The sequence below is a fragment of the Polyodon spathula genome, chromosome 2 (assembly GCF_017654505.1).
Source record: "Polyodon spathula isolate WHYD16114869_AA chromosome 2, ASM1765450v1, whole genome shotgun sequence".
In the NCBI taxonomy this organism is placed as follows: Eukaryota; Metazoa; Chordata; class Actinopteri; order Acipenseriformes; family Polyodontidae; genus Polyodon; species Polyodon spathula.
The window spans coordinates 21,365,269-21,384,466 of record NC_054535.1 but is presented as its reverse complement, the minus strand read 5'-3'; the positions used below and the strand labels follow the sequence as shown (position 1 = coordinate 21,384,466).

The following is a 19,198-nucleotide window of genomic DNA, read 5'->3' as shown; positions in this document are numbered from 1 at the left end:
TTTTGAAGGGAAAGGGTGGTCACACCAAATATGGATTTGATTTAGATTGTTCTTCTGTTCACTCACTTTGCATTTAGTTAATTGGTAAATATAATCTATTAACATGTCTATTTTTGAAAGCATTCTTACTTTACAGCATTTTTTCACACCTGCCTAAAACTTTTGCACAGTCAATATATATATCTATATATATATATGATATGATATGATATATATAATATATATATATATATCTATATATATATATATATACTATATCTCTATATAATATATTATATATAATATATATATAATATATATATATATATTTATATATAGATATATATATATATGTGTGACACGTTTATAAATCCGTCTACAACTTTTTTCGCAGATGTGAAAAAATGCGTAAAGTTTTTATGCTTTCAATTTTAGACATGTAATAATAGAAAACTAGAGAAACTATTAAATATGTAAAATAGAGAAAACATCCACAGAAAAAGGATGGTTGTTTTTTAAAAATGTAGTACTAGAGGTGCAAAACAATTACATCCCAAAAGTAGACAAATCTAAATCTAAAACAAAATTGCCAAAATGGTTTAATAGATCAATTTAAATAAAATGTTCAGCGAAAAAAGGCACTTTACAGAGCGTTTAAAAGGGACCAAAAACAAAGTACACAGAAAGAGTACTTGGAACTGCAAACACTACGTGCTCTTAAAATAAACAAATCCCCTGAGGCCGATGAGATCCTCCCAATAGTACTCAAAGAACAAAAAGCTGAGTTTGTACTCTGAGTTTTAGAGAGAAATACTTGCTATTGATAAATGTAATAAAAATACACCTGAAAAGATTTTTGGTATTTTAAAAGAGCGATATGGCGATAGAGAACTCACTGCAGCATTAAGAACAACTTTTTTAAATTGTAAACAAGACTCTAATGAGTCTTTTCGAGCCTTTTCCCTCCGGCTTAGGGAGCTGATCTCCAGATTATGACGGCAGTACCCCACAGGCCTGGAGCAAGCTGACCTGCTATTGAGGAACCAGTTCATCATGAGTCTACGAGATGGGGTGCTGAGACAGGAGTTGCGGCGACAAGTTCGGTGGAATGAGAGGATGTCTTTTGATGAGGTAAAGGTGGAAGCATTATTTCATGAGTGAACAGGAAGGAGAGCGATGGATTCCACTAGCCTACTTTGCTGTACAGAAGCCCAATCCTACTCGGCCACCTGCACAACTGGACTGGAAGCAAGAGTTTAAAAGAGAGCTGTTACAAGAGGTCCAAGGGCAGATCTCTGAACTGACACAAACCCTGCTTGGTGAGTTGCGGGGTGGGGCTCAGCGACCTCCTAGGCAGCTCTCCCCAATAAACTGTGTGAGAGATACACCTGCAAGTAGGCCAAAGGGAGGTTTAGCTAACCAAAATTGGTTTCCTGTTCGGTCAAGTAATAGGTGGGATACACAAGGACATCCAATTTGTAATGCTTGTGGTTCAGCTGGGCATTTATCCAGATATTGTCACCAAAGTTCTTCAGGGCCAGCTTTAAAGTAGCTTCTCCTGTCACCGTGGGTCAGGTAACTGGACAATCTCATGCAAACCCTATTGAAACCCTTCAAGAGGCAATTGTAGGTACATGCCCCCTAGTGGAGGTTTGGGTGGATGGAGTTAAAGTGCATTGTCTTTTGGACACAGGCTCGTAGGTCACTTTGTTTAGGGAGGGCCTTTTTAATCAGTATTTTAAGAGTACAAGTATGAGGGATTCTGCAGGCTTCTCATGGCTGGTGTTACGTGCTGACAATGGACTTAAGATTCCATTTGTGGGCTACTTGGTAGCTGACTTCCAAGTAGGAGGTGTGAAGGTTCCGTCACATGGGGTGGTGATTGTAAAAGATGATTGTCTAGGTTCCAAATAGGCGATCTTAGGAATGAACAATAGCAGCTTGTTGGAAATAACTCTTTATTTTTTGCCTCCCAGCCTAACCACACAGTTGAGAAGAGGAGGAGATGGGAGGACCGGCATTGTGCAGCATCAGATCCCTACGGGCAGTGCCACACCGATGCAGGAGAGGTATCGACCAGTCCCACCTACGCTATATAAGGAAATTAGGACATTGTTACAAGGTATGTTGGAAGGGGTGTTATAAGAGAGAGCTGTACTCCATGGGCAGCACAAATTGTGTGATACAGACGGATTGAGCATGGCGCTTTTGTGTTGATTACATAAAGCTGAATTCAGTAACGCATAAGGATGCCTACTCCCTCCCTAGAATTGAGGCCTCCCTGATCAGTTTGACCCAGGCTGAGTGGTATTCCACATTAGATCAGGCCAGCGGCTACTGGCAGGTGGAGGTTAACCCCAGGGACCGCGAGAAGACCGCTTTTACTACTTCTTTCGGCATCTATGAATTTGAAAGAATACCATTTGGGCTATGTAATGCCCCAGTGACATTCCAATGACTGATGCAGCACTTTTTGGGGGACCTGGTCAGCACAGAAGGTGTGGCCCCTGACCCACAGAAGGTGGCGGCAGTACATGATTGGGAGCCCCCAACTGTACAGCAAGTATACTCATTCCTCGGATTTGTAGGCTACTATAGATTCTTTTTTAATGGGTTCTTGAAGATTGCCTGGCCTCTGAATGAGTTGTTGGTGGGCACAGGCCACCAGCAGGGACGGAGGTCTCTTTCTATAAACTGGACTCCAGAGTATGAAGCAGCTTTTCAATGCTTAAAGCAAGAGCTGTTACAAGCACCTATTCTTGCTTATTTAGAGTCTGTAGTCTGCACCCAGATGAATGTAATGATGCAAACTACCGTTCTTTTAAATTGGATCTTTTGGCTTTAAAATGGACTGTAGCTGAATTTAAAGATTATCTGTGGGGTGTGAAGTTTGTTGTGCACACCGATAATAATCCTTTGGTTCAGCTGCAGACTGCTAAATTGGGTGCAGTAGAACAAAGATTTTTATGTGAACTATGATTATGAGATTAAACATCAACCAGGCTGTGAGAATACTAATGCAGATGTGTTTTTCAGACCTCCCTTAGAAGAAACCAATGGACCCCATTCTTAGGGAGAGGCATTACCAGCAGGACAACTAGATGACCCAACGTGCCATCAGGGTGAGGCAGTAGGAGCGGCTTCAAAGGACAGACATGTCAGACTTGGGGCTGGAACCCTACGATCACTGATGAGCTATTTGAAGAGGGCCAGCACCCCTACAGCTGCCGAAAGGTAAAATGAACCCCCACATGTCTTGAAGATATTGCAGCAGTGGAGACACCTGGAATTAAAGGAGGATGTGATCTCTGAAGGTGCAGGACTATGGGACAGGTGAGATGTTCACACAACTTGTCGTCCCACAGGACAGTATTCGAACACTCTGGCCACCTTAGATTGGAGAAGATCCTGTCACTATTGTGAAGGACTTTTTAGTGGTCTGGAATTTTTGCTGGCTTGAGGCATGTCCACTCTGTCTCCTATGGAAGGCGAGGCTGGAGGGTAAGGCTCCTTTTGTCTCTATCAAAGCAACAGCCCCTTTGGGAATTGTAGCTCTAGATTCTCTTACACTAAGTAGACCCTCAGATCAGTACCACAACATTTCAGTGATTACAAACCTGATTACTACATTTGCTTGGGCAGTGCCTACACAAGACAGCCCTTATAATGGCATACATCTTATGGCACCAGATTATTCAGCCTTTTGGCTGCCCTGAAAGATTTCATTCAGACCAAGGTCCCAATTTTGAATCCATCCTTATTAGAGAGCTCTGTCATTACTATGGCTGCCGTAAAAGCCGGACAACCCATACCCTCCCCAAGGGTTTGGAGGTTGTGAGTGTTTTAATCAAACCTACTCACTACTCACATATTTTTTTTCTGCTGCCCATCTTTCAGCTTCCCAGCGATTGACTGAGTGGCCAAAACAAAAGTGACATGAGAGAATAAAACAGAGCCGTTATGCGCTTGCTTAGGACGTGTTGGTTAGAAGTGGATTCTCCTGCACAAAAGCAACCAATTTGACAAAGATTTTAATGCTCTAAAGAGAGGCAGATCAATAAAAAATCTCTTTACTGTATTTGGTTAAATCAATGTCCTATTGTAAATTACTCTGCCTATAATGCAGTTCACAGCCTACCTCTGTAAAGCTCTTTGTGATGGTAGTCCACTATGAAAGGTGCTATATGAATATATTATTATATGTGTAGGGTATATCACATCCCATATAACAATGTCTTTACCGAACAAATCATAAGGACGGTGTTTAGTTACTTTCCCACACGATCAATGAAAGTTTTGTGACCGTAAGTTTTCTTATCAATTTTACGTAATTCAAAGGATTCTTCACCACCCGGATCATTGAAAAGTTAGAACTGGTCTTAGTAGGTGAAAAAAAAAAATTATATATATATATATATATATATATATATATATATATATATATATATATATATATATATATATATATATATATATATATATATATATATATATATAGTGTATTTTAAAAGGGATACTTCATATCACCTACATTATGAAATTAGGATACTCAAATGTTTGGAAATCTTCTTGTATCCTTCTCCAGCTTTATGACAATAAATAATGTTCTGCCTAACATCTTCAGATAGCTCTTTACCTTTTCCCACACTTATTGGTAGTGCCTAAGCCTTTTATACTCTCTAAGAATGTTCATCTACAATCCAGCAATCCTAGTCAGTCTAGACCTAAACCCCACTGACATGTTGTGCAGGACCTGAAACAAGCAGTTTATGCTCAAAAACTCACAAATGTCACCGAGTTGAAGCAGTTCTGCATGAAGGTGGGCCAAAATTCCTCCACAGTGCTTTAAGAGACTGATAAATAACTACAGGAAGTGTTTGGTTGTAGTTATTGCTGCTAAAGGTGGTTAAACAGTTATTGAGTCTAAGAGGGCGATTACTTTTTCACACGGGGGCATTGGGTGTTGCATAAATTTCTTTAATAAATAAATATCAAAATTTTGTATTATTTGTTCATTCAGGGTCCCTTTTATCTAATATTAGATTTTGGTTGAAGATCTGATAACACTCAGTGTTAAAAATATGAAAAAATGCAGAAAATCAGACCAGGCAGATACTTTTTCATAACACTGTATAGGCTATAACAGAGGTGACTTGTAATACTGCCTGGTTTTGTAAATGCCATAATGCAAGCATAATAAAGGTCCACAGAGGATTTCTAAGTTGCAAAGCAAAAAGGAATCATAATAAGTAGGCTATATTTAAATGCTATGTTTTGAATAAGGAAACCAATCAACATGTACTTGAGCTCCACTAAAGTCTTCACAATGGTCTGTTCTTTTTCCATTTAAGAGAAAGCTTTTCTCTGGCCAGAGAACAGCTGTCTACCCAAGATCTTGAAATTGACATTGTAATATCCCTGAGGCTGTTATGAAGCAACATGACATGAGTGCAGAAACTGGAGCGCATGCATAATGTACCCTTAGTCATGCCCTGAGGCCACAGGGGCTGTGTCATCTCACCCTTCAAAAACTCATTACTAATCACTTTAGCAAAAAATACAGAACTGACTCATTATGTGGTGCTAGTTCAGCGGCATTGGTTTCAAAATGAGGAACACTGGGTGAAAAACTAAATGCTTCTAATTATATTTAGACTTTCCAGGGGATATTGGTAGACTTTGATCTCAGCACAGAATAATATTGTCATTAATTAACATACTAAATACAGCAATACTGAATTGACCGTATTTTAAAAAAAAAAAAACAGAAAAAGTGTTGGTGTGGCTCTAAGTTTCAGAAATGCAGGCAAGTGTTACTCTAATGGAGAAAAATGTTTCAAGGACGGACAAGTATAAAAACACGTGTTGGTTGTGCAGAGAGGTACAGTCGTTGACTTCCTCCTTAACTGGCACTTCATCTCTGCAATAAATTGAAGATTTGGGGAAGAACAAGACATTTCAAGTTAAGCCAGTCTTTGTTCTTGAGGACTCCACAGTTGTAAACGGTATTCTGTAGTTTTTTTTTTTTTTTTTTTTTTTTTTTTTTTCTGTAGCTTTGAAAATTCTTGTTCTTTTGCATACAATGACAAATTACAGGGCACCATTCCATTTCATGAGTTAAGCTATGCAAGAGGAAGAATGAGTCAAGTTTCTCTTGCAAGAAAAAAAAAGAATGGAAGTTAAAATGCCCCTACATTATTCTCACCAACAGATTTTTTTGCAGTGGCAAACTTGGTTAAAACATTTTACTCATTGTTGCCTTATTAGACACAGTGAGGTTCGGAACATTTTGCCAGTTTCACATAATGAAAGACTTCCTGAAATATGAGAAAGGTGCATCCTGAATGGATGACCCAGAATGGTTTTAGGCTTTAATTTATATGTGACTTAAGTAATAATAAACTACACCCATAATTAATGCAGTCAGCATTAGCTATAATATAAATTAAGTGTCCCTGCCACAGTGCAACCTTCAAGTATGCAGCTGAGGCATCAAAACAATGTCCACAGACAAGACTCAGCTCTCCATTATACTCCGTTTAAAATACTTCAAAATAACCTGTGGAATGTCGGTGGGGTAATGATGCCCTAACAATAGCACTAAAAGTTTTCTTCACTGATAAATTCATATGAAACACATGCAGATTGGAAGTGTTAACAAATTTATTTAAAAATAAAACAAACATAAAACAAATAAGTATTTATATTTACAGAACTATAATTCAAATAGAATTTGTAAAATACAGAGTATGTACACTAAGTATTAAATTTTCCTACAAACTTTACACAGGGAAATCATTTCTATCTTCCTCTCTTGTCCTTGATGCTGAAATGAAGAACCAATGGAGGTGACTAAAAAACAAACAAACAAAAATATATTATCAGTTGAAATATTGATTGAAAAATAATAGCAGGTCAGACAACTCAGTCATGGTCACGTTGTGAATCAGTAACTGGACAGTAACTGAAAATGTTTAATGAATCAAGTCCCTCTCACGCCACAAAGTCACACTACTGTACGTTATTAGAGCCTATATTAGACACAATACAACAATCTGTATTAAAACACACACAAAAGTTAAGCCACATCATGTCTTCATACCTTGCCAAACCAACGTGAAAGCCATAGTTGCTTCATAGTCATATGATCAGGCAATGACTCATTATTGAGTAATATCTGCACCTGCAAGTAAAAATAAATACATAAAATACAATAAGATGGGGGTAAAACAAACAAACAAACACTTCCCTACCAGGTTAAGACTTTAGTTAAAAACAATAAAAATAAATAAATGATTCATTAAGGAATATTTGATTAAATAATGTATTTATTGACATTAACTGCAAGGGATTTTGAATGTACAACACAAAATACATTTGGATACATTTACTGCATTACAAGTTTAAATATTGTGCAAACAACACCATCGATTACGAAGCTGTGTTAGCAGTACATTAATACATCACATAATTACCTGCTAGGCGTGACTGCTTTCTTTTGAATTTTATACCATTTTAAATTACACATTTAAAAAAATGTAAGATTTGAAAAAGACAATGTAGCATTAGAACTGATACTGCTACTCCCCATACCTGATGTCGATCTACATGGAGCTTGTGACAAAGGACCCGCTTTAGGTGTCTAACTTCTGCCCTTGAAGAACACCTGACATATTTTTGCTACAAAAGAGAATATATTATATATATATATATATATATATATATATATATATATTATATATATATATATATATATATATAGACACACACACACACACACACAAAATGTCACACACGCACACACAACCCACAATTGTCACTTTTAACATGTAGCCCCGTACATCTGGGCATTCCCCCCCCCCCCATCTTTCTAGGAAGGACTGTAAGCAATAACACACAATGGTAGTTATAAATATCCGGACACACTGGGTGTGTTGTGAGGCACAAACTGTTATTTCTATTATAAAACAGGCAAATACATAAACACCACAATTATATATGTGTTGATTAAAAAATATACAAATTTTTTCAATATTTTCAGCAAAGAAAAAAAGTAGTCCCACAAGACATTTTATTCATTCTATTTTTTGTCATTTTAATTTTAAAAGAAAACACAAATACAGATAAAAAAAAAAGTGCAACGTTCAAAATGTTCAGATTAATCCAATTACATTCAATCATTACTTTATTTACATTATATTGCACCTTTCCATTATTTGTAAAGTTCTAAAGATTAAAAGACCGGTGGGTTTGCTTGTAAGGTCTGTATGTGGCGCAGATGTGCTGTGGTTAAAAGCTGTGGCATTGTAGGCTGTTTCACTTTCCTTTTTGCCCGCTAAGGCAGCACACCACTGTTTCCGATTTGGAACGGAGGCTGGCCAGTAATTTCTCAGGCTGCTTTCACACCTACGCCCCGCAACACCATGCCTCCAAGAAAATTTACACCCAAAATCTCGCTTCAATACCAGGTATCTTCTTGTAACTGTTGTTAGGGATTTATTTTTTCAGCCGCAAATAAAAGTGGTAGTGTCTGCTGGAGTCTTGGCGAGATAATTTTTAAAAATATAAATCTGTGATGGCTCTCTTTGTTTTGCTCAGTAAATGTTGTGATTGTGTGTCTCCATTAAAATGCAGACTCATAATGTAAGCCATGTTCATCGTGCTTTATTTCAAATGAATTTCTTATTAAAGATATTGGTCATTCTTTACCACGTCTCACCAAATAAAATTGTACACCAAACCTATACTTTACAAACCAGTCCAACAGCTGGATCAGGAGAGAGAGCATTATAACTTTGTAGCTTTCTAAAATCACATTTATGTTTCTTCCAACTTCTACACTAGTCAGATGTCTGTTTACCCCTGCTCTTAGCCCAAGGACACTGGAAACGCAGTATTTCGTTTCACATTTCTGACCGAAAACTCCCTTAAATTCGTATTTAACTCTACAGTTGTTACTGTTTTCAGGTTTATGCCCTCCCCCCTTCATCTTTCAATAGAAAGTCCTCAGAAAAAATCAAATCTGCTCAGTTATTGTATACAGTGATTTAGAGTTATGCATTATTTTAAACTGGTTTATTCGAAAAGCTGAAGGCGGATAAATACGTATGTGATTTACAAAATTAGATATACAGTCACGTGATCACTAGGAACCAAATCAGAGAGCTTAGTTTGCACACCCCATAATAAAGTAAATTAATATAATTCTAAGTAAGAAATAAAGACTGTTGCATCAATAGAACTGGGTGCAACAAAAACAAAGCTATGATAAAATACTAATTCAAGCTTTATCTGAAATTGACTTGTTGCCTGCTCATTTTGATTATCAATCCCCTTGATACCAACTATATTTGTCCCCAGTGTCCTTGTAGCCATCTTTACCACTTTCTGACTGGCATAGACCAACTACATGTCATGGTTTTGATCAAAGATAATTTTTGGTAGGCAAACTTGCCACCTGATATGCTATTTCCTTACAGCACACCAACAATTTATAATGACGGGCCACAGTGGAAGTTGTGTCAATGTAGGACACATCACAGCTACCAAATTTCAGTGCTTTGTGACTAAAGCATGACTTTATAATATCCCTGTGCTTTTTACAAATGTAGCTTCAAATAACATCATTTTGTATACAAACATGTAAGCAAATCAGCTACTTGCTAGCTACCACTTTACTTAGGAATTTATTAAATTTGAAACGCACACCTAAATCTTTATATTACAGCAGTATTTGTCAAGTCGCAATACTGTAACTTCTCAGTAAAATAGTCTGTTAATGGCTCATACTGCTCCTGTGTAGACTGTGGGCAAGCATGCATCAGTGCTGATGTTATTTACTCTTTTATCCCCCAGCCCCCTTGCCTGGAGAAGGCAGCAGCATCCTGACAGCATGGGAATGATGACATTTACTGCAACAAGCTGCATAACACTAAAATCAATAAACTCCCATCAGTCAGAGTCCACTGCTACAATAATTCCTGACCTCTCCCCACCATCCCTGGCTTTAGATCAACTGCTGAGTTTGTATCTATTTGCTGTTAAATGTTTTTGATTTACTGCCTGTTTGGTCTCTGTGCTCCATGGCTGTGTTCCCCGTCAATGAAAATGTGTAGAAGGTAATGAGAACTGACCTCCCTGGGGAAAAGCAGAGTCCAGTGGAGACCGTGCTGTGGCACACTGCAATATCGCAAGAACCAAACAGAAACATTGACTTCAAGAGAAACCTTTCTTTCCTGGATCTTAATTACATCACTTGGGTTTTTCATCAAACGTTTGCTTTCTTGGCAAATGTTTTTTTTTTTTTTTTTTTTGTGTTTTTTTGTTATTTAAGTTTAAAGAGAAAACACGACAACTTCTTTATTACAGGAAACATTTTCACAATTCGTGAACATAAAAATAATACAAAAAATAATAATTTGCAATTTGTATTACAAAGCATGTGACATGTTTCATATTTGGTATTATAAATGTCAACTTTAAGCCATCACTCATTTAAGGATAAAAAGGAACCATGACTATATATTAAAAAAAAAAAAAAGTTGCCTTCTGTAATACTTCACCAGGAAAAAACTGTACACACATTTGGAAATCATTTTCCAGTAGTTGGCTAATTCAGAGTGTATTCTCACCCCCAGCCTCCCATCCACACCCCCGCCCAACAATATAAAGTCTGATGCAAATGTTTTATATTCATGTAATACTGGGCTTTGCTTTGTGTGTCTTTGTTTATATACACTTCCATTTTTTTTTTTTTTTTTTAAATTGGACAATAGTTGTGTTTGTGTATTTTGTGGTTATTAAAACTGGAAAAATATTACAAAAAATAATGCAAGTAATTAACTTCTATGATTGTACTGCAAAAACCTAAACAAGCACTACTTGATACCAGTAGTTGGCTTGTTTAATACTGAAGACACTGAAACCTAAATTGAAAATAGAAATTTAGAATGCTATAAAAAATATATTTAAAATAGCAGTTCCTATACATTTTGGGACACATTAGATTTCTTCATCAGCGTAAAAACAAATACTAAACACACGAGCTTGTGGAACAATTAATAGGGTCATAACTAAGTAGATAAATGTAGTTATCAAAAATCAGTTATCTAAATCAGTAACCTTTTCTTCAAACATTTTCAGTGCATTTTTCATACAATCATAATGAGAATTGTGGATATACAGAGGTGTTCACTGTGACCTCTGGTGGCAGGAACTGAGACCTTTTAGCTTTATGTAAACACTGCCAGATACCGCAAACATCAACAGCCTCTATTTTTTCCCCTTTTAGAAACTCAACATTTGACTACAAGATTTTATTTTTAAATGAATAACAGTCAATTTTGTAATGGGCAGTGTACAGTACATTGTAGCAACAATTTCAGCTAGTGATTAACTGGACATTGACAAAATACAGAAGACTGTCTTTTTGTTGCCCCACTAATGTGAAAGTCACCAATGACACAAAAGTATATACAGGTGTTTGACACCAATAAATGAAATGGGATTCTATGTTAGTGTCCCAGAAGATACAATTGCTTAATGTGGATTTAGCAGGCAACAACTACAAAAGGAAACCAAAGTAAACTTTGAAAAATAGTAAAAAATAATAATAAATAAATAACTAAATAAATAATAGTTTTACCTGAAGAGTAAACTTGTTTTTGTCTTTCCCACCTGATGAGCTACAAAAAAAACAAACAAAAAAACAATTAGCAACTAACTTCCTGTATAACAGCAAACTAGAAATTGAAGTTTTTAACAAACAAACCATCCACAGGGGAATAATCTAAGGGAAATGTCTTATCAAATGAAATGGGTTATAAACATAACAAAATTATTATGTGGAAAAAGAGCCATCTTGTTGAATGGTACTTTGAGAGAATTACAGAATACATCTTGTACCAACTATAAGAGAAACATGTCAAAACTTGTGGCCTGTATCATAAATATGACCAAAGGTCAAAACAGTGTGGTAGTGAAGGGGTTAATTTCCACTGTACAACTCCAGCAATGGATTTTCATAACACTAAAAACATGAAGTTGCAAGATTAAATGGTTTATAGGGTATTAGCAGTTGCAAAAGCTTATCTGGAAACCCATACAAGCTGCCCTTGTTGCGAAGCATAATTACTGTATTGTCTGCATTTCTCTATATTGAACTTTATATTTAGTAATTGTTCATATTTAAGCATTTAAAACAGGCTAATAACAAATTATTTAGGTTCTGTAACTTTTTAACTGTTAATCAAACAAAGTAGTAACTAGTTTACTATACAATTAATTGTTGCTCTACCTGGAAATCCACAGTAGTAGTGGGAAGTGTATCACTCAGCTCTGAATGACATGCTTTTAAAGACTGAAATGGATTTTGGAAAAGTCCATTAAAATGCCCATTAATAAAGTTAAACAGAAAACAGGTCAGGGGCTGGTTTCCTGATAACAGAAGTACTTGGAGCTCACAATCATTGTGATGAACGTGCGGCTGCTTCAAGTCTCTCTCGACGTGCATTTTCCAAAACCCCAAGTGAAAATGCTGCTCGTTCCCGTAACGTTCACGTGCATCATTCACCTTTGAATAGCTTCTTCAGGGCTTTGTCGGGAAACACATTTGAAACTAATTTATGGAGTAGCCTATACATAAATGACAGTTTTCTTGTAAAGCAAACAAATAATGCACTGCTTATGAGAAAATAAACAAGGACATATTCTGTAAACTAAAAAATAACGTAACGAATCAAACACAAAAGTGAGAAAATGGAATTGCAATGGAAGTAAAGGCATCAAACAATGGCAGGATTTCAGTTATGTGAACATTTATTGTAACGAGGCGACTACAAGGGCGTATGAGGTGCTGTTGACAATTCTAAGCAACTACCCTCTGATAGCAGCCCTTGCTAAGCTCTGTCTTTACTAGGTGGGGGAATGCTGAAAAATAAGATAAGTCAAATAAACCAAGAATAAAAGTTTAGAATACCTAAATACTCAACCTCTAATTACTCATAACAGTGACAGGTCCTTAGAACATATTTGCAACAACCACACATAGGGCAACATAGATAAATACATCAACAGTAACAGCAAAGAAACATCTAAGGCATCTAATGTATTCAAAGTAAAAAAAGTATTTAGAATACTCAAATATTAAGAATCACCCCTAGTCTTTACGTTCCCACTATGCATTACAACCTCCATCAATCATTCGTGAACTCAAATAGCAGTTCAGGAGTGATTGGAGTTATGACTGGTTAGGTTAAAGTTGCTTTCGGGGAATGAGCCTCTGAACAAGGACCTGATCTTTAGGCATTCCAGATTACACACCATAAAGTACCTGCCAAGATCAGTGTATTGTACGATAGGTGTTATAACTACTTAAAAAAAATAAAGTCATTACAGAATAACCTGAGCATTAAATGACCTTTTAGCTCAACCACTTAACTGAGTCGTGTTGTTCCTTTGTAAAGTTCAACCTGCAGTTTTGACATTGTTTTGAGAATGTAACAAATCCAAACTGATTGTTTTTAAAAATTATCGACCGCCGCACAACACAGCTGACTCACACATGCTGGATTGAGAGATGAGTTTAGTCTGCGACAAGAAAGTCAATAGCTAATCTTATTCTGTTTTCTGTAACAGCTATTGATTGTCCAGGCTTATTTTCAGTGCGGTTCAAGGTAATCAAGAAAGTAATCATTGTGGACAGCTTGTAAGAGTCAGTGAAGCATAGTTAGTGCCTCTTCCAGAATTCCTTGATATAACCGGTTACATTTTTTTTGTTGGTAAAAGACTGGAGGTATTACTATATTAAAAATAAATACAAATAAGATGATTTTTTGTTTGTGAACAAAAACAAAAGCATTCCTGGTGACACTGGGTAAAAGGGATGGCATCTCTCATACTGGTTTGTTAACATGATGGTCTAGTCAATCTACACCTTTATTCCAATCAGAAAGAACCACTAAACAGTAGAAAATTTGAGAAAATTCAAAACAATAGTTTCTAGCTATATATGACCTTGTACTGCCTTCTTAAAATGTAATGCAGTAAATCTAACTGGTCATCACAAAGTATAAATTGAATAACAATGCAAATTTCTCAGTTGAACATTTACTTTTACCCAGTTTCTCGATGCCACATTTGTACAAAAAGATGACCAGAAATTGACAGTCAACAGTTTCTTTTAGGAAATACTCTTCCACAAGCTTTTGTTTTTTTTCCCTCACATTTTATTTCCTGCGACAGCAGGACCTGGTACAAAAAGGTTCATTTAACAGTTTGAGGAGCTGGGAGGAATACAAAAATGAAGTGGAGCTTTAGCGCCAGATTGTGCATCACAGACCTAGACAAGTATTTTGTATCATTAAAGACTTTTTAAAGGACTTTCAAATAAAACAATATAATGTATTGATTTAAGGGGTCGAATAAACCCCCTTGGTCCACTTGAGCTGGAAAAACCCTATACCTTTATTGAATGGACTATTTAAATAAATACATACATACATAAATAAATACAAACTCTACTGGTCCTTAATAACAAAGAACAAGAACCATGGTAGAAAGGGACTCCACTTACCTTTGTCTTTCTAAACAAAGGGAAATTTGTTCATCATATCTGTAGTAATGAGCTTTTGAGTGATCAAAGCCGGTGTACGGCAACCCTGCTGGGTCTGGTACAGAATCTAGGAAAGTGAATTGAGAATATGAAGAGATTATTCTTTTGCACTGTCACATTTATAACAAGTAAATTATACGATTATGACAAGCAATCCAAACATCCAAATTACATACCTTCATTTGTTGGCTGAATAACTCTGTCTAAACCACGTGACTGGTAGAACTCTCGAATCCTTTTTTCCTCACCTGTTCAATAAAAATATACAAGCTCCTAAAATGTTTTAGTAAATCAGTCGTCTTGGACCAACTTAATTGTACTGGCTAGTGTATGTCTTCACTGCCTGTGCATGGTTAATATTATCTTTACTGGATTTTGTGGCTTTGCCTACAGTACTGCAGAGGGTGCAAAACTGATCACTGCCAGTATCAGCCAGACCTGTAATGTGGTGCGCCACATCGACTGATCTACTTACTAAAGAAGTTGATCAAAACAACATAAAAGAAAGACATTATCGGAATACATACTCTCCTGCAATCCTGGCACCAATTTGTAGACAATATCTTGCATCACCCTGTCCAGTTTCAGGTTCAGAAGTGGCTGGGTTTCATGGATTTTGATGTTGCACATTGGGCAATACTTGCTGGTCTGAAGGTATTTCACTATACAGCTCTTACAGACTGAAAAAAAAAACAAAAAAAAAAAACACACACATTAATGATGGTTTATTTGTTCATCGTTATCGGATGCAACTAAATAAACCCCAATTTCTTCTTTCAATTCCAAATGCAAAGGCTTATCAGAGTTGTAATATTAAACTAGTAAGATCATTATACATACAATTGCTTGTTTTTTAAGAATTTACTGAGTATAGAACGTCTTTTGTAGAGAAGACCTTTCAGATTACTTAAAGTATTTTATGAATTTTGCAACAATACAATGTTTTGCTTCCATGAGCTTTTAGTTTATATTTAAGAAATAAAAAATGGGAGCTACTGCACACGTTACAGTCCCCTCTTCCTTGCACTCTATCTTAATGCAGGAATGTGCATTTCAGAAAGCAGGTTAAAAAAAAAATTAAGCCCTCCATGTAACAATACTATTTATTGATCTGTGAGAAAAAAATTAATTGTTTCCCTTTGCATGTCTCATATTTCAGTATCATTTAACAAATTGACACATTTGAGGAAAAAAAAAAATGGTATTACAATACAATTAAATTAGGTGCATAAACTGTACAATAGACATTAAAATACAGTATTTGTGGGTGTCAGAAAATACCTGACATTAAGTGATACTACATTTTAACAATTAACATCACTATAGTTTTTACATATGTTTCTTTATTGGTGTGATTTCTTTTCCCCCCTACAGTTACAGCAAAGTTAGTAAAAATGATTAAATATCATGAAGAAATTACATAAGATATGCATCCCCAAGAAGAAAAAAAAAAAAAAGATTAATGATTACAAAGTGTTGATTTTCATTTATTTATTAATCTCCAAAGTGTTAATTTGTAAACTAGAAAAATGCATGAACATATATTTAATTTATGGTCTAAGAACTTTGGAGTACTAGGCTGACAATGATTCCTATTAAATATATTAGTCATGCTGCATACATGACTTCTCCCCCAAAGACAATACTTACATGTGTGCAAACACTCTGTTATGGTTGTGGCATCAATGAAGTAGCCAGCACACAGGTAGCACACAATATGTTCATTCAGGTCTTTGATTTTCACTTTTACTTCTTCCTGCAATGAAAAGAATATTTTACCCTGGTACTCCACAATTAATTTGCTCTAGAAAACTACAGGCCTATGCAATAATTCAGAGTAGAAATAAATGCTCAAACAGGGAAGGAATGTACTTGCAATTATTGGTCTTGCAGACCACTAATTTTGAATTAAATCGCTCAAAAATAAAAAGCTAGATTTAAAAATGAAATACAGTATTCCAAGGGGAACCTGTTTAAATTCAACTGAAGTCCACTTCTTAGGGCTTCAGATAAAGAAATGAAATATCTAAACTATGCTGATTTGAGATGTGCTTTGAGATTGTTAATTGGAATCGCTATTACAGACACTGTATGAAGTTAATATAGTGTCAATTTAAATGACAAAATAGTTACAAGTGTGGTTTAGATTAAAACCATGTGTTTTAAAGCACCCATAAATGAATATTACACTCATATAATATAAAAAGGTAAATAAATGCATTTCTTAGTGTTTTTATTTTGTTAACCACCAATAGAATGGAAACTTGGTCAGGCAATAAAACCTTCTACTGCAGCACCTTGTACCTGGCTTTTCTGCACATGACACCTAATCACAGACATGTTTAGCTGGTCTCACTATCATCATCTACAATACTCATTTCTTAACATTTACAGCTGTAGAAACTTATACTTATACCACCGAGAATAAACCTTTGTAGGCCTATTTTGTGTCAATAGAGGCCAGTTTTCCAGTAAAGCAGACTGCAAAAGACTGTGCACACATAATAAAAACAAAAGGAGAACTATATTTCACAACTGAGCATACTGTGACTGCTGGACATATTCTATTTCTGCAGAGTTTGAGGTGATATGCTGCAGTTCCAAGAACTTCGAAGGTCATTAGAAAATGAGAACAAAATGCTATACTGCAGTTCTCTTTTGTTGAACATGGTACAGGTGATTTTTGACAATTACATCCTAATACTTACAGTGTTACTTTTAATGGGTAAGACAACATGCTTTAGAAATTGAAAAGGACACATTGTATAGTGCGCACAGATGGCAACGTTTTTTCAAAACTGGTTTTCAGGTAGTAATTTACTGTTTAGAAATGTGCTTTATACTCCCCGACTAAAAACATTAAACATAACATAAATAAAGCGTTCCGTTTGCGTACCGGTATATCACTTTTAGTAAAATATTCTTAAACTGTGTGTTAAGATCATTAAACCAATTTAGTGAAAAAAAGTGCCATATACTGTTTCATTATACGGTATCCAGTTGGCTGCTAGATTTGTATCAATTTAGACACGAGCAGTGTGCTAATCACTGCCAACAATAATAATGCATTACATTAACTAAGCCCTTAGCTGGAACTGTTTAAACTATATGAGCAGACGCATTTCACATAAAAAAGTTAGTCTAAAGAAGTAAATACAACACATACAAGCAGGACACAGTGGGCCATGCTACTGCTGTGCAACCCTTTACAACGCTTACGTAGCCTGTTCGACAAATGTAAGCATTTAAAATCAGACCATTTGCTTGGACAGTAGTAGTTTAGCAACTTCATGGCGATATTAGATGAATTTGAGTTTCGTTTACGTTTCTAAAGATGCTTCGACCTTTGGTTAGACGATCTCAGTGAGTGGGTGGGTTAGCAGCCCAAGACAATCCTGCTCATCCAGTGAGACGACGAGTATCTCCGTTATTTTCTTTCAAGACTACATAACGGGAATAATACAGTTAGTCTTTTTTTATACTTTTATTATAATCAAATAAATGTTATTACATTTTAATATTACAATATTATTTCTATATTTAGCTATGTATTGTGCAGTACCGTACGGCTACCCTTACAGCATGTCAAAACGGGAGAACTGTTTTTTTTTTTTTTTTTTGTTCGAGTGAGTTACAGTGACGTATTATAAAATGCCCATCTAATTTAAATGCATTGCCTCCTGAGAGCTATAATGTTTTAATTAGTATTCATGTATTGAAAATAAATCACAGTACTTGAACTTAAACAAATAACACAGTTGGTAATAGCACTACAAGAGCATCTATTACGCACTACACCAGAAACTCTCCCACTCACGCATGCGCAACAAAGCAACACAGCTTTCCTGTCCATGGCTGCCGCGACACATTCAACAAACCCAATGACTCCCTCCTTTAACGCTCTTAATTCTGAACTGGATTGACCACTTGGCGAGAAACCCAATACTGCTTGGTACTAACCTCATTCCGTAACGGGTCAAGCTTGTACACCGACTGCAGCTGATTTCTCAGGCGCATAGCAATCGCCATTGGTCCCTGCGCCGCCATCTTGGGCACTTTGCCTCACTTCCGGATTAGAACTGTGTTGTCATAACAACCATTACCAGCGACCGAGGGAAAAAGGAAGCAAATCGAGTAAAGTTTCAGTTTTCTCTGAGGATTCGGTTCATGGTGTAAAGCAACTTTAATGGAATTACTTTCTTAACGACATTATGGGCTTTTTTTTTTTTTTTTTTTTTTTTTTTGCAATATTTATTCCATGCATTGATTGAAGTTACACGTGCATTGCTGAAAAGTCCCGTGTTAAAAACGCATTCTACAAGCGTGTCACAGACAGTAGTAATTTGGAAAAGTTATTCACGAAACAGTTATTTACTGTTTTAATACAGTGATTAATAATGTTTTTATGTTATAGTTTAACATAATAGTTATAACCCTGTAGGCAAGGTTTAACACAATGACACTCAAACTATCTAATAAACAGTTAAAAACAGTACCATTCTGGATTAACAATGATGTAACTGGGGGTTAAATTACAATACACTTCAAGGTCATAGCCAGCTATGAGGCACGGGCCTCGGTTAAAATCATACTAATTATGTATTTAGG

The 19,198-nt window shown here is 36.0% G+C and overlaps 1 protein-coding gene across 1 annotated transcript; it reads right to left on the bottom strand.

Annotated features, from left to right (window-relative positions):
• Positions 1-6,643: 6,643 nt before the first annotated feature.
• On the bottom strand, positions 6,644-18,666 carry LOC121331284 (polycomb group RING finger protein 1-like). Its single transcript, XM_041278576.1, has 9 exons — positions 18,551-18,666; positions 16,241-16,346; positions 15,118-15,270; positions 14,767-14,838; positions 14,552-14,657; positions 11,624-11,663; positions 7,573-7,659; positions 7,082-7,162; positions 6,644-6,831 (listed from the first exon to the last, which is right to left on the bottom strand). Exons 1-9 carry the CDS (start codon positions 18,635-18,637, stop codon positions 6,781-6,783), a joined length of 783 nt encoding a protein of 260 aa, XP_041134510.1. The 5' UTR covers positions 18,638-18,666; the 3' UTR covers positions 6,644-6,780.
• Positions 18,667-19,198: the final 532 nt, after the last annotated feature.

Excerpts from the sequence above, each read along its gene's own strand:
- LOC121331284 (XM_041278576.1), bottom strand. The coding sequence starts at position 18,637 with ATGGCGGCGCAGGGACCAATGGCGATTGCTATGCGCCTGAGAAATCAG. Across the intron at positions 15,271-16,240 it reads AACAGAGTGTTTGCACACAT|TCTGTAAGAGCTGTATAGTG; the intron begins GTAAGTATTGTC and ends TTTTTTTTTCAG. Across the intron at positions 14,839-15,117 it reads GGTGCCAGGATTGCAGGAGA|GTGAGGAAAAAAGGATTCGA; the intron begins GTATGTATTCCG and ends TTTATTGAACAG.